This window comes from Bombus bifarius, unplaced genomic scaffold (assembly GCF_011952205.1).
Source record: "Bombus bifarius isolate JDL3187 unplaced genomic scaffold, Bbif_JDL3187 scf7180000008178, whole genome shotgun sequence".
NCBI lineage: Eukaryota > Metazoa > Arthropoda > Insecta > Hymenoptera > Apidae > Bombus > Bombus bifarius.
Genome location: NW_022884495.1, coordinates 1909617 through 1924748, shown reverse-complemented (window position 1 = coordinate 1924748; position 15132 = coordinate 1909617). Strand labels below are relative to the sequence as shown.

At 39.4% G+C, this 15132-nt stretch overlaps 1 protein-coding gene across 3 annotated transcripts in view; it reads right to left on the bottom strand.

Annotated features, from left to right (window-relative positions):
• The window catches only part of LOC117209522 (solute carrier organic anion transporter family member 4A1), a 49282-nt gene that overhangs the window by 26607 nt on the left and 7543 nt on the right, over positions 1 to 15132 (bottom strand). For 2 of the 3 annotated variants that reach the window (XM_033451653.1, XM_033451652.1), the window contains exon 2: positions 14647 to 14699. In XM_033451653.1, coding sequence (XP_033307544.1) covers positions 14647 to 14694 — 48 coding nt within the window. In that variant the 5' untranslated portion in view covers positions 14695 to 14699. Of the gene's footprint in view, positions 1 to 14646; positions 14700 to 15132 lie in introns of those variants that run through there. The other variant, XM_033451654.1, reaches the window with a different exon arrangement.

Below are 15132 nucleotides of genomic sequence, written 5' to 3'. Positions count from 1 at the left end.
TAATATCATATCGGTAAAAGGAATTCAATTTTAACCAATTTCTCATAAATATAGAAATGGCAATTTCGACTCTACAAAGTCTGAGTACTCTCAAGATGCACTGTTCCCGTCAGTTCCCACGATCAACGACCCTCGAGGTCGATCGAGCACGACGCGGCCACGCAAATGAGACGATCCGGATGGCGATCCGAGCGCGTACTAGGCCGCGTGTCACACGCGACTGAGGATCGCGAGCTCGTGCTCTCAGAGTTTTCCCCGCGAGTTAAACCGCCGTATATGCTACTACCGCCGCTACTCTGCCACGACAGACATCCTCCATCCTTCTTCCTTCCACCAGTCTCTTCTCCCTCTCGAGCTCTCTCCGCTTCTCTCCCACCTTTTCATCCCCTACCCTTCTAAACCCCAACCAACTCTTTCTCTCCATTTCTCTCTCTCTCTCTCTCTTCCTTTCTCTCTTTCTGCCTCTCCCTTCCTCCTCCCCTCATCTCTCTATTTGTCTCTGTTTCTCCTTGTTTCTCTCTGTTTCTCTTTCGTTCCTCTCCGCTCCCTATTCGTCTCTTATCCAACCCCTTCCAAAACCACCCCTCTTTCACTCCGTGGACGCGCGACACACTGTAAACCGCTCCTACTAGCTGTTGCTTCGCTCACGGGAACCAAAAAATCCGACAGCCTCGCCGCATCTGATAAGGCTCATTAGTTTGCGTTAATTGCGCTGATTTTATGCACGATTAAAGGCTCGTTTGTGTTATCTGCGGCTAGGTGTAAGATAATGTGCTGGTTCTGGTTTTAGATAAAGACGCTTCTTGGAGATATAATGCATATAATAAATAGCTTTTATGGTTATTGTAGCATTTGCGAATTTATATGTTTCTTTGGTATGGCATTTTATAAGTAGTGGTATGATTCTCTTTATTGCACTAAAATCATAGAGACTATGCATAAAAGTATGGAATGCAAATGGAATAGTACAAAATACGATGACATCATCATATTGATGTTTTTACATATAGATATTGTAGTACGTATTTGATGAATTTAACTGTTTGTTATTGCACATAGATCCTTTTATCGCTGTAAGAATATGAACTAAAAATATTCGATATACTTTGTGAACATAGATCTCGAATCTTGCAATTTTTATGCGTTTAAAGAAATATTAGCAGAATAATGGAACATCTGAAATAAAAATTTCGAAAAAAGCATCAACTCGAACCAACACAAAAGGCGTTTAGAACGGAAATTTATAGAGTACTTGTTTTTTTTGAATAAAAATACACAGAAATCCTTTCGCATTGAACAGCTAAGGACAAGAAAACAATTAAGGGAAATTTGCAAACACGATGTCGAGACGATTCGATCGGTGTACTCTATTCGAATGTTATCGTTCGTCTATGGTAACGTGGATTCGTAACGTGAAACGACGCGCGGCCAAACGGCGATCTAAATCGAACAGGGGCAACGAGCCTCGTTAATGGAACGCTGGAAGACAAATGCGTTTCTCGATACAGAGCATTAAGAAACCCGTTGCAACGGCAAGCTGGAAAATAGCTGGAACTATACCGGGCTATCGGTTTCGTTGGTGGCTCGCGGCAGGAGTTACAGTTTATCTCGTTGCACCGCAGTTCGCGATAGTTTGCTTTGCTGCGGTCAAAAGTTGAGCTTTCGCTTGGGACAAGGCAATTTACGTGACAACGATGCAAGTTCGATCCTCTACTATCCCTCTCAAAATTAACGACTCACTGGAGAAAAATGTTCTTTGTCGTAATATTTATCCTATCGTAGGAAATATTTCCTTCTTTAGCGGCACTTTTCCGTGTCACCAAAAATGTGGTAGGATTGTATATAAATGTATATATATATATAGTATGGGAATAACAGGTCGGTTAAACTAGGAAAGGAAAGCAACGTGAAAAACGTAAGAGGACGGAGGGAATATTTTATGGGGACTTCCGCGAAGTTTCTCATATTTCAAGATGAGGTAGGTCAGGTATGGTATCAACCGTGGAGAACGTGTTTCGAATTTATGACGGTAATAACCTAAGTATGCAGACTCGAAAAGTTCCAAATAAATCATCCTGATAATATTGGTCGTTAGGGAAGGACCGTAAAGAGGACGCGGTTGACGTTGAAAGCACGCGGCGAGGAATCGATAGCGAATGCGAATTTAATAGATTATACGACAAATATCCGATTCGATGGACATATATGTAAGTATGTGTGAACAACTTCGTGGTTCGAACTCTAACCTACCTGAAGCACCTATTCTCAGATTTCTGGCATTAAAAAATTCGGCGGCTGTTTTCGGTCGATGATATTTTGGAAGCTGACTGTCGCACTTTGCCATGTAGGACTTGTATTTTTATTTGTCGCCTTTTCCATGATTGAATTAAGATCGTTAATGAAATTTTATCAGTGCCAATACTCTCTTTCGTATAGGAGTAACAATTTAAAGATAAAAGAAGTTCTACAAGTAGATTTTATAAATTAGGATATTTCTATATTTTACATTTTTCATATGCTATATAGAATATCGTAGTTTGATGCTTTTAAGCTATGTGCAACGCTAAGCGTAAATGATTAGAGAAGAATTATAGATGAATGTTTTTTTCTTAAATTCAGTATCAAGCGATGAACTGTATTTTTCCACGTTCTTGCAGTGCTCGACTATCTCTGTCGCTCTGGCTAGGTAGGATAAATTTTATGTATATTTGAACAAAATTCTGTATACTTGCTATTTTATATCAGTAGTGACGGAAATGAATAAAATCTTCCATATTGCGACACACAATCTGAGTTACGCGCATTACAGAGTTTATGCTTAAATGACATGATCTTTTTATCGCGAGTTCACTTTTTCAGCCAATTATAAATAATCTGTTTATTTCGATACACGGTCTCAAATCAAAAACAATCATGAAAAAAAAAATCAAGAACTGGAAGTCGAATACTTTGTCAGACATCGTAATATCCGTAAGAGAAAGGAGTATATCACGAGAGATTCGTCGTTTAGAAAGAATCAACGTTCCGCTGTCTGAAATTCGCGAAGCGTTAAATTAAATTTCCCAGAGGCGTCAGCCTGGCATCGAGAAGGTCGATTGACACGAGACTATCGATATTTAAGCGATAACATCGCGTCCTCTATGAAATGATCGTTAACAGAGGCTTCCATTTTGCCTCCTCTTGTCATCCGACAATTCGAGAATTAAAACCTATACTCAGCTACCATATCCGCATCGATTTTATATTTTTCGTATCATGAATTAATTGTCAATACTTCTCGTCGAATTAAAAGCATTCCCCTTTTTTATTTTCACTTAGAAAGTCTTATCGTTAGCGTTACTATCAGTGTTAATTTTTCAACAACAAAGTGAATTTAACTAGCTTAACTTTCTCCTTAAGGCCTTCGCTGTAATTAATTAAAAGGAAAAACATGATAAATTTATTTTTGTTTTCTGCTTTTGACGGCTAGAGTTCGCCTGGTTTTAATTAAAAAAACGCCGCGGTAAACTTTCACTCGTGGTTACCCTTCAAGTGTAAAAAAAAGCGGGAATGAAAAGAAAGAACTAATTAAGAGACGAGAAAAAATAAAAGAACCAGGAAGAAGGAGAAAGATGACATCTCTGCAAGAACACTGGTAAATATCTTCGTTGCATAATTATGGATTTAGAGAGGTATTTATCGGTGAGAAGGCAGTGGTGCGTTCGAAATTCCTTCAAGTGCAACGCGCTTGTACCGCAATGATAACGGGCCTCGTGTAATTAAAGTCCTTGCTATCTTTAGGGGACCACTTCCGTTGCTGGATACACCGACTCGTTTATGCCGCTGCTACGTTTTCTCAAATATCCACTTCCCGAGTTGACGCCCACGATCTCTCTTCTCTTCTCTTCAATTCTCTCTTCTCTGTCTCTCCTTGATCGCGTTTCCAGATCTCGTCTGCTGATATCAGTCGACTTACGACTCCAGAGGTCAAGGTATATACATTTAAATTGCCGCGCTTCCTATATTATAGACGCTCCGCCTTGCTTTTATTAAAAAATTCCTTTTCACCGAAGCTATTACGAAACGAAATCGTGACCATGGCGTTATCTTTTTTATTTCGTAAATAAAGTGCGCGTTCTGTTTTGATGAGACGAAGCGGTTAACAGATGGATAATGATATGGATATCGATCGATCGTTTGCGTTACTGCAGCAAGAATTGATAATAAAACGTATAAAATGCTACCAGCCAGTCTTTTCATTTCAATTTCCTTTTTTTCGGGACCACTGTCGGAAGAGACATTTTTTCAGTCGAATTTTTCCATGGGACAATCACGATGAAATATTATCCACACCTGATAAATCGTATATAACTGACAAACGAGCATTTATTATAAAAAATTACCACTAAATATTCAAGTCTACTGACGTAATAAAAGACTTCCTTCTGCTTGCACAAGTAGATATAAATCATGGTAACCATCTTCTTACCAATTGAATATTAGCGATATGAAATATACGTGTTTAAACGGGTTTCAAATTGAACCTACACGTATATAATCTCTGCAGTCGTGTCTCGCTACGATGCTAATGGAATTTCAAAGCGTTTCATACGATAGCGCGTACGATACGGACATAAGAGTTTTCTATGGCACATTAGCGGTGACTAAGAATTTTGTGAGTCAGTGTTCGCTACAGTAAAGTAGAAAATTCCTCTTCCAAGCCCTATAACGCGGTACATCGGCCGGATAAATTCTCAAACTCGTACTGATCTCGCCAAAGGCGTCCAGTAAGCGTTCAAATCGAATGGCACGTTCATTAAAACGGACATTCAGGAACGATTTGTTTGACGAGCGTCGCGCTTTGGGGGCATAGACATTATCCGGGACAAGAAGAAAAAACGCAATATACTATCGACCTGTGTGTGCACGTCGACACAATGGCGGAGAGGGAAGGCCGTGCGTCAACGTTCGTTTGCTCAACGCAAACGTGCGGATCACGCGCTCGAAACGCGGTGAGAGGGATAAATACCCTTTCGAGCAACGCGCACGTTTCGTCGGCCACGCGACCTCCACGACATAAATTTCGTGGATTTAATAAAGATCCATGGCTTCCGGTTTTAGGGGTCGCCTGATCGCTATGCTTGCTCCGCGACCGTTGACCAACACTCTCTTTTTATTACGCGAGTGTATTCTTCGTCATATTCGAGTTTCGTCAAGCAATTTTGACACGTTATTAAATTAGTAAAAAGATGAAACAAGTTGTAGGAATAGCAACCATTTTTCATTTTTTAAAGCGATATTGTTATTTCGCTTTCATTGATTGTCAAGTCTTTGTTCTCGTTTGTAATTAAAACGGAGAAAGGAAATTTTCTCGAATTATTATTATCTAAGCGTTGTTCTGTCTATTATCGTCCGTACAGTATAACGCGGAAATTTGTAAGGGCGTCTCCAAACGATCGACAATGTCGTCGATATTTTAGGGTTATGGTTTGTCAATAAATATTATAATATTGACAATATTATATCGGCAATGCACGTTGATCCTTTCAGTTGGGAAGCTTGAAATATCGACGATACACATGGAACGTCTGACAGCTCTGTACAGGTTACAACGTAAAAGTAAAATTACTAAATATACGTAATTGTACATTTTTTGAAGATGGAGATATCCGAAATGAAGGTAGAAAGTAACACGTACAGAGAAATTGTATCGAATCTGTAGGGGAAGAATGGAGTGGAACGTGACGAGAGATTTGTTTACCGAATGCGGGTTATTTATTGCTTCGATGGGGTAATTGCTACTCGGTTTCCTGACGGAGCGATTGGATGATGGTTGGGAATCGATGATACGGTTTTGGCTAATTTATTCGAATACGTGGATTGTTCTTAATCTCTGATTGCCTATAAATATGTTGCATGTTTCGTATTAAAATTTTATAGCGTTTTTCGTGCAAGTATTTTATTACTCCTTCTATTAATCGAAATAAAATATTGCGATATGGGTAAAATGATGTTATAACACAGTAAGCTCGTTTTCTCTCTGGTTTTATGACATGTTAAACATAACAATGTTAAATATAATAGAAGAGACTCTGGAGTTTCGTGATACCGTGCAAAACATACTGTCAAATAAATTAGTTTATTTATAATATATTTTATTTTTCCTAGTACAGTGTCACGTTAACGAGGACATTAATTAAATTATTGTAAAGGTCATGTTTTGTATCTCCAACGTTCCGCTGTTTTCGCACGAACTTTAATATAAAACTGATAAATTAAGACGATAAAGGTAATATTACTAGGTCGCCCTAAAAGTTTCAATAGATGCACAACATTTTTTATTTTATCCATTTTGTTCATTTCGTTACTACAAAATGAATCATACATAATTCAATAAAATAATATAAAATTGTTACTCATCTATTATTTCCTTATGAAACGAAAGAAACTTTGGACACGACCTAATATAAAATTCATGAAGTAATCCGATTCACGAATAATTTACGAGCACATATTAATCGAATTCTCTATGTGAGATTCTGCTTTGAAAGCGGTGATCAAGTTTCATCGACGCCTATGCAAGGGCGTCACGTTAAACAACGGCGCGTGTCACGTTGCTACATCCGTGGGTGGCCCATCCTATATATTTAGAGGAAGTTTTCAATAATTTCTTATTGAATTTATTAACACTTACGAAACCGCTTCAGGGGCACGTACACGCTCCAACTGTCGGTTCTCTGGTGCGCGGGAAAGGAAAATATTGTTTCAACTAGTATTGCTTCTTCCAATTTCATTCGTCCAACAGATCCACGCGCCGTGTGTGACACGAGCCTGTCAATTGTTAATTCTTCCGCCGTCAATTGTTAATTTTTCTGAAAGTCTACCGTGCTTTTGAGGCGAAGGTATTTAACATTAATGTAGAGATTAAAACGCAACCTTCCATATTATTCGCATAAGCGATTGAAAGTAAAAAACGATCATAAGTTTCGAAAAGTATCGAACCTAAAATTAGAAAATTTCAGATATACCACGCACAGACCATCGCGACAACCGTGAACGATATCGATGAGAAACTTCAAGCGGAAAATTTGAAAACAGAACGAGCATATTTTCCTATTATCTTGTCGGGCTTGACAACCTTTTTCTTCTTCGTTATTTTTTCCTCCCGAATCATAAGACGAAACCAAAGAAGCAAACAGAAAGGAAGAGAGAAAGCTAATGCACAGTGGCGCACGAGATACACATTCGTATTTCTTAAAGCGGTGGCGACGAGCGTCGAGCGGAGAACAACTCGCGGAAAAACCAGTCGCGATATTCTTATACACACTTCGCGTGTAATGGAATACATTTTTGCACTTTTCTCGCTGCTCTTTTTCTCTTCGCCGACTCTTTTTCTCTCCTCTCGCCACAGCTCGTTCCGCAGGCTCTTTCCGTCGCACTCGACGCTCGCTCGGTTCGAAATGAAAACGAGCCTCAAAAGGGCTTTGTACGCGCTTCCGTCACGTTCGATATTCGTGCGTTCTTTTATGCCGTCACGTTTTTTTCCGTCCTGCGAGGATTTCACGTGACGCTTAGAAAGAAACAGAGAGCGGCTCGTTTTTCCAGAGCAACATCGACCAACTGACGTTTGCCGCCTAAATTCCTTTTTCTTCCACTTCCTTCTTCCCTCCTCTCTCGCTCTCTCTCTCTCTCTTTCTCTTTTTGTTTTTCTCGTATTTTGTCTTTTTGTTGGTTGATTCTCTTTTTCGCGCCGCCTACGCTTTTTGATTTCTTTTGTTCGTTATTTGATTGCGTATAACTTTGTCACGCAGAGAATCGACACTTCACCGAGGTAAATGAAATCGTGATTGACGAGCTTTCTGGAAAAAGCGTGCACAAGACCAGATGGTAAATCGAATAAATTGCGTAGGAATTTTTCCCTTATGGTTTTCCGTTTAATGAATACGCGTTCGCTTTGACTATTCGTCGACGACAGACAAAGTATCGTTACCTCCATGGAACGTCGAATACGAAATTATTCAACAAGTTTCTCTTTTAACAGCCCTTGTTCCATAAAAGGAAGAGATTCGGCAATCATTGTCGAAAAAAACCTCTATACATGTACACTGACACTCGAGTACTTGAACGCTTCCTGTAGAAAAATTGTACGTGTATGTTGTTTTACGAGACATTTTGAAATTTCATTAGCAACAACGAGACACCAGCGTCATATTTGTATCGTTAAAGTTTGAAACCAATGTGAAAACGCGTTACGTATATGTATAGTGAAAAGTTTTGTACGCGTCGAAATACTCACTTTCGCGAGCCACTGTAGACAAATACCAAATTACACACCGCATCAACATGGACTCTCTAGTCATCTCGTCTTTCAGCCGCAGTCAACTTCTGCCGCGTCTACGTCGCGCGAAACAAGCGAGACTGGTCTCGCGCATTCCTAACGACTTCATTCAGAAGTAACTCGATTTGTGGGCAGGCATAAAGTGAATACGTCAAACAGCTTGTTAATTCAGATTAAATGGCGCCCGTGCGGCAACCGGCGTTTCTCGCAAAACCCCCGCTGCCAATTATTTAGTCGGTCGTTTCGCTTGAATCGCTCGTTCGACCGACTCCTGTCCCCGTCTGTTTCCCATCCTCCGGCGTTTTCATCGTCGAACGCCGACTAACGAATACCGCAACGAGCATCTCTCCCTGCGGTCCCTGTCCCTCTCTGACCTTCTTTCCTCTCTATTTGCCGTCGCTTCGTACAGTGCCAGTGCCTGGCTACTTGTCCGTTCCGGATCCTTTCAAAGGAAAAATCCAACGTGAAAAAAAGAAAGAAAAAAGAGAAAAGAATAGATGCCACCCGGATGGAACGCGGTCCGATTGATTGGAATTTTGCGGTCGATGGTGATTAATAAGCACCACCATAGAGCAGCGTCGACTAACTTTCTTTCGGTTCTTTTTAGGCTCGTCCTTTTCTCGTGGCTTCTTGCCGATGTTGTTCGTGTACGTTGATTAGTTTTCATTTAACTTCTTCCTTTTCTTCTTCTTTTTTTTTTTTGTTGTTGTTTTTGGGAGGATTTTGTGTGGAAAGAGAGAGAAGAGAGGCTGGATTATTCGAGCGATACGCCCGACCTGGTATCATTTGGTCTTCTTCTTCTTCGTTGCGACTCGTTTGTTTAATTTTGCGAATGATGTAAATTTTCTAATTTAAAGTCGAAGTAAATTCTTTAATTTTCTAACCTCTTGCGAGTCTTGTTGGCTATTTTGCGTTTGATTAGATTGAGAGAAACTTTTGTTTTCTGTTTTTCTGTGGAACAGCGAGGTGGCTTTATAATTTTCGAACGAAACGCTTGATCTAGAATTCAAAGGGTTTTTGGTAGAAAAGGTAAAGAGGAACGCGACTATTCGATTGATATCGATGGGAAATGAACCAACCTCCCGTCGTTGAGACGTTTTTGACAGGGAATTTCTGTGATTTTGGGAATGGAAGCGAACGAAGGGTGCGTTGGAGAGCTCCGAATACGATTCGTTAACTCGGAGCATGCGTTTGTCAGTATGTGAACACGTAAACGGTGTATTGGATCGTATTGATTTAATGAAAAATTTTAAATAATTATCGTTGAACGAAGAGTTATTCTTAGCTTTAAATGATTTTTACCGATATTGTAAATTAAAACGTAACTGGAGCTGCTCTGTCTCTTCGTCTCCTTTCTGAACAGTTATATATAACATTAGATAGATATATGAAACATAAATATCATGACAGACTTGAATTCAGGTAAAGTCATTCAAACATTTCTCATACAGGTACTCTATAAATGACTACAATTTAAAAACGATAAAACAAATAACGCAATAATAGAAAAAAAGAAAGAAAGAGGACACACGTTTCTACTTTGATCGTTAAAATAAATCCTATATTATTTAACGCGGTTAGTTTTTTATTATTCAGTGCATGCCTGTAGACAACTAAATTGCGCATGAATTGCATGCAGTCTCCTTACAATTGACACGCGACTATTATTTGACCGACGAAACGTTCTTACCACAGTCTCCTGTTGCTCTCAGAGCGATGCGGAGGAACGTCGATGGCAAGCTGCTACCGTCCATTCCACTCGCTTCCCTCCGCCAAAGTCTTTTCCTTTCACGTGAAAACCGGTTAAAAATGCCTCCCCCAGGAATGTTAACGTTATATAGTAGCATGTAACGTAGGAGTTAGATATATAGTGTCCTGTTTTTCTCAGCAAAACCATTCTACTACGTTCTACGAGCAAAAATAAGACCAACCACGTTAAAACATTTTTACCAACTTTTTACTACATCGGTGTACCAATTCCAAACAATTTAATCACGTCATTGATTAATTTCGATCTTCTAAATGAAAGAAGAATCATGTTCCTTTATTATTTCCTTCAATAAAATGTTAACACATTCTCCGCCACTTGTAAACTTGTATTAAATCATCATCTAACGATTTAATGTCAAATTACGTTACACGATATAGGCAGAGTCGACTTAAAAGGAAAGATATATATCAAAAAACCCCCAAGAATGCCCAAGAATGTCCGAGGTGCTCAAAACCCGAGGAAGGTCTACAGTGCGTTAGATTATGTTACAGTCTACTAAAGCAACAAGTTATTTCAACTATTTCTCCGTCACAAGCGACTAAAATCTCAGTGACAAAGACGTCAACGATAATCCTATTTCCACGATTGCGATACGTAGCTAGCGAGTCTCTTCCCACGTATTCCTGACCACGATCCATTAATTTCGACGATGCTCGCCGGCCCAACGAGTCATCCTGTCTGCCAGTGTCCCCATCCTTCTTTTCTAACCATTATTTTTCTCTTCGACATCTTCGTGATGCTGTGCCACTACTCCTCGTAATTGCGGCACAATCGTAGCCCGCAGGCATTAAACGCGCGCAACTACCAAGCCAAGCCAAGCCGATCAAGACCTGTCTCCCTCCACCACTTCGCTGATAGTACCGAAGACAACGATAACAATGGTGAGTGAACAGAGTTACGAGAACAAAGAAGTAAATTAGGGACGACGAGAGGAGCTGTGCGTGTAAAATATGTAGATCGCTCGAAATTTTCGTCCCATATTCCAACGTCAGCGTCGCAAATTCCGGAAAAATCGCGTCCAGGGGAATTGGGGCTTCCGTCGTCGAGCTGACGTGCCTAGCCTCCGGTGAATGATCTCATTTTCCCCCCTGGATTGCCATTCATACGCGTTTCAGCCTGTAATTCGTCAAATCCTTTTTTCGTTTTTGTTCTCTCCACTTCCTTCTTCGTCCTTTTTCTTTTTTCCTTTTTTAATTTTTTCAAATGGATAAAGTGATTGGGAAAGATTGATGGGATTTATCGGAGTTAGTCGGTTAGGTTGAATGGCGGAATATGTTTTTATGAGATGTATTTTTGACGTTCGTTGCGCGATGTATTGAAGGCAGAGAGTGATTTGTGGCTTACCAGTGAACGTGCTTCGTTCACGTAGGTTTTCGGTTTTTTTTTTTACTGTTTTGCGTTGAAGGGAGATGGAGTTTGACTCGTTTCGAGCGACAGGTTGATCGAGGGTATGTTAATTTAATTATAATCGTTTCTTTTTAACGAAGCTTTAATTTATCGTTGGTGGAAGACGAACACGTCTGCCTTGAGCTGTTACGAAAATCATCTGACGAAATGAACACGTGGAATCAAGCGATTAAAATTGTCCAATGTGAAATTTCTCGAAAGTTGTTTTTCGATTATCGTGTTGAGATATATCGGCAAACTGTATCTCGAAATTGCAATTCGATGGGATCAGTCTGCGTCAACCACACGCACCGCAACTACGGAAATGAACGATCGCCGATCTCATATACGTTCCGTCAAACCCATCGTAATTGCGATAGTACAGGCAAATAAGCCATTAATAGCTTCTTATTAATGTAATTTTCGAATTATGTAATTTTTCATAATATTATAGGATACATAAAACGGTACATAATTCGATACAGAGAATATTCATTTTATGAGAATTCTGACGTAATTTATCTTTCGTTATTTAATCACTTTTGGACTAGAGTTTTGTCCTCCCTAGATAATATCAATCTTACAGAAAAGATAAAAAGAAGCATAAGAGTTATATAAAAACTGATAAAATGCAATTTAATAGGTGTGATTAGGTCTATTACGTGAGCATTATACATGGCAAGATTCGTTTCTATAGTAACAATCATTTCCTACTTCGTAGAATAATCGGAGAAATTTCGAGCCAACAATAGAATTTCCTCTCACGACAGGCAAACAAAAATTCCGGTTACAAAAGGTTAATAATACGAAGGTTGGCCGTGGAGGCAGCTTCAACCTCTTTTCGTCTTTCCTTTTATAAAGGCTCGTAGATTCCGGTACGTATCGAAAATGGCGCGAACCGCTTTCACAGACAGGGCAAGCTCCTTTTAAATGAAAACTAGGATCGGGATAACCCGGCTGAATACAAGAGTTCTCCGCGAGCTTGAAACGAGTTTACGTTGTACGCGCATTGTGCCAGACGTTGAGATCCCAGGGTCCCCAAGATATACACGTCGTCGAAGAATTCGGCCTGACTTTCATACGAAACCGCTTTCCTCCGGCCAATATTCTTTAGGCAAACATCGTCGTCGATTCTTCTTATCTTTCGATTTTTCAGCAGCCCCTTCGCAGCTGTTGGATATTTTGTGAAAGATTACGAGATTGGAATCGGAGAAAATAGATGTTTAGACACTGTTTCTGTGAAATCTAAATAATACGAATAACTAGGTATGAATATAAGCGAAGGAGATAGATATGGAATTATTTCGATTAAAACAAGAAATGAGTATATTCGACTGTAAGATAAAGTGAAAAAAGCGAATAAGAAGTAAAAGTTTACTTTTATAACACTCAATTCTATAATAGAGAGAAAGCTTCAGTTTTTTCCATCTTTGATATTTCGCGTCGCTTGCACGAAAGTTGTAGGTACTTTGGGATTTCTCGATTTCTGAAATTAAGCTTCAAATATGTGCCCATGACGTGGAAAATTTGAATATTTCTACCACGATCCCATACTCGTAACTTTCGAAAGTTTTTGCAAATCTTGTAAAATTTTACGCGAATAAAAGCTACACATGCTAAACAATCCAATTCAGCGCGCCGGTTATTGCACTCAAAGTCCAATACCTCGTCGCTGCAACTTAAACGAACTAACAGAAACTTAAACCGCGATCGAGGCAGCTTTTCACGATAAAAATTCACCGCTCTTAAAATCTCTTTGCAACAATTTCCTCATTCTAATAAACCATACCGAAACAGCTTTACGATCAAACGCGCAAATTAAATAACTCCCCTGAGGGGTAGCTGTTTGAAAGTTAAGCCGAAGGGGGTGGTTTCCGACGATTACGGTGAAAATGATTCAACGAAGTTGCCAACTTTAAAGCACCGTTCAACCTGCCCACGAAGGCACCTTTTACAGATTTTTTCTTCTTTTTCTTTCCTTTTTTTTCTTCTTTTTTTATTCCAAGCGCAGCGTGAAGTTCGTTCTAATCTCGCAACCGATAAACCGAAAGTTGCACCAGCGAAGCAACCTCGGCGTTATTTCAGCGGCTATCCCACGGGAATAAACAAGTGCAATATCTTGCATCGTTTCAGCGATCCCCGTAGCGTCTGACCTAGCGCAAATTTTCCATCCCCTGCGGTCGTCCTTCGAATTTGCATAAGCACGTGCGAGTGCTTCTCGTTCTGCCTGTTGTTAACACGGTTACTCGAAAATTGAAAAGATAGCGAGCTAGTTTTTAGTTTTGAGAACATAGAAACTTGCCTTTCGACTGGTTGTAATTGCAAAAATTTAACGCAATTGGTTGTTGTTCGTGCACTTAAGGACATCACAGATAGTCGTTTCTACGAAATGAAATAGAAAAACGAAAGATTCTTTTCTCGCTTACTTATGTTAGGTACACTTTAATAGAATCTATTTCCATCCACTGCATCTTTCCTTCTTTTCTCTAAAATTGAAAAATTATTCCACTTCGATATTCCGCGTAAAAGTATTATTAGATTTATCTTGTCGCGAGGAGAAAAGATAGAAAAGGAGTATTTTAATTAACAACATCAGATTACAGCGTTTATTTGTCGCATAGACCCAGTTGTTTGAGTCGAAACAATTAAAGATTGCGTCTGAAGGAAGGAGAAATTGGCCGAGAAGGGATTATCTCATCCTCGACACCGACCAGCCTGAACGTTTAAATTACTCCTACGACATTGTCTCGTTTGTTTGAAATTCAATTATCTCAATTTCGACTTCTCGAACGTCCAACTTTGCTCCTTATACAGTATAATGGCTGCACTGGCATTGCCGATGCATTTATTCGTTTCTAAATGAAGTGCATTCGGACGAACGATCTCCCTATATCGTAAAATACGCTCTTTGTTATTATTTATATTAAACGAATGTTAGAACGATGAGCAATTTGTCGATTCGCGAAAAATGAGATTGTTAAAATTACAGAATGCCCAAGATTTTGTTCATTTCGACGTTTCAACCAGGATTTGATGTTCTGTAACTATGTGGTTACATTGCTACGAATTCATAATGTAAGAATATCGATGGTTAATGACGATCACCATGGCTTGAGGTAATTTTTACTTACGCTTACTTAATTATTTTTTACCCTCGTTGATATTTACTCACCGCATTGTCCGGAGCGTCGTAACCGAGATTATCGACCCCAGTCATCATTATAACTGAAAAAACAATACGTCGTTTTAGAAAGAAAATGGTAGATAGATGATTGGAATAATAATTTTCAAAGTACGAGTAGTATTTCGCTGTTCGGCATCGCTCGCGCCTAACAAACAATAAATTCAGTGCATTCTCAAACCGTAAGACAATCGTTGAGAAGTGCGAATGAACTATAATGGAGCTGGTAACGATCGAACTAACAAGATAATAGATGCTCCGGTTAAATTATGCGATCTGTATGGAATGTCTTTGGTTAAAGCGTCTTGGATGTCGAATCGTTTGCATTCTTCGAGCGCGAAAGTATCGCTACAAATTGATAGTCAGTTACCAATCAGAATAATAGAAAATGTCGATGAAGTTTCGAACTAGAAATTATAATTATTTTTTAACTATTTCGTTTTGTAAGCGCAAGAAGCATTAATTGGTCGATGAACT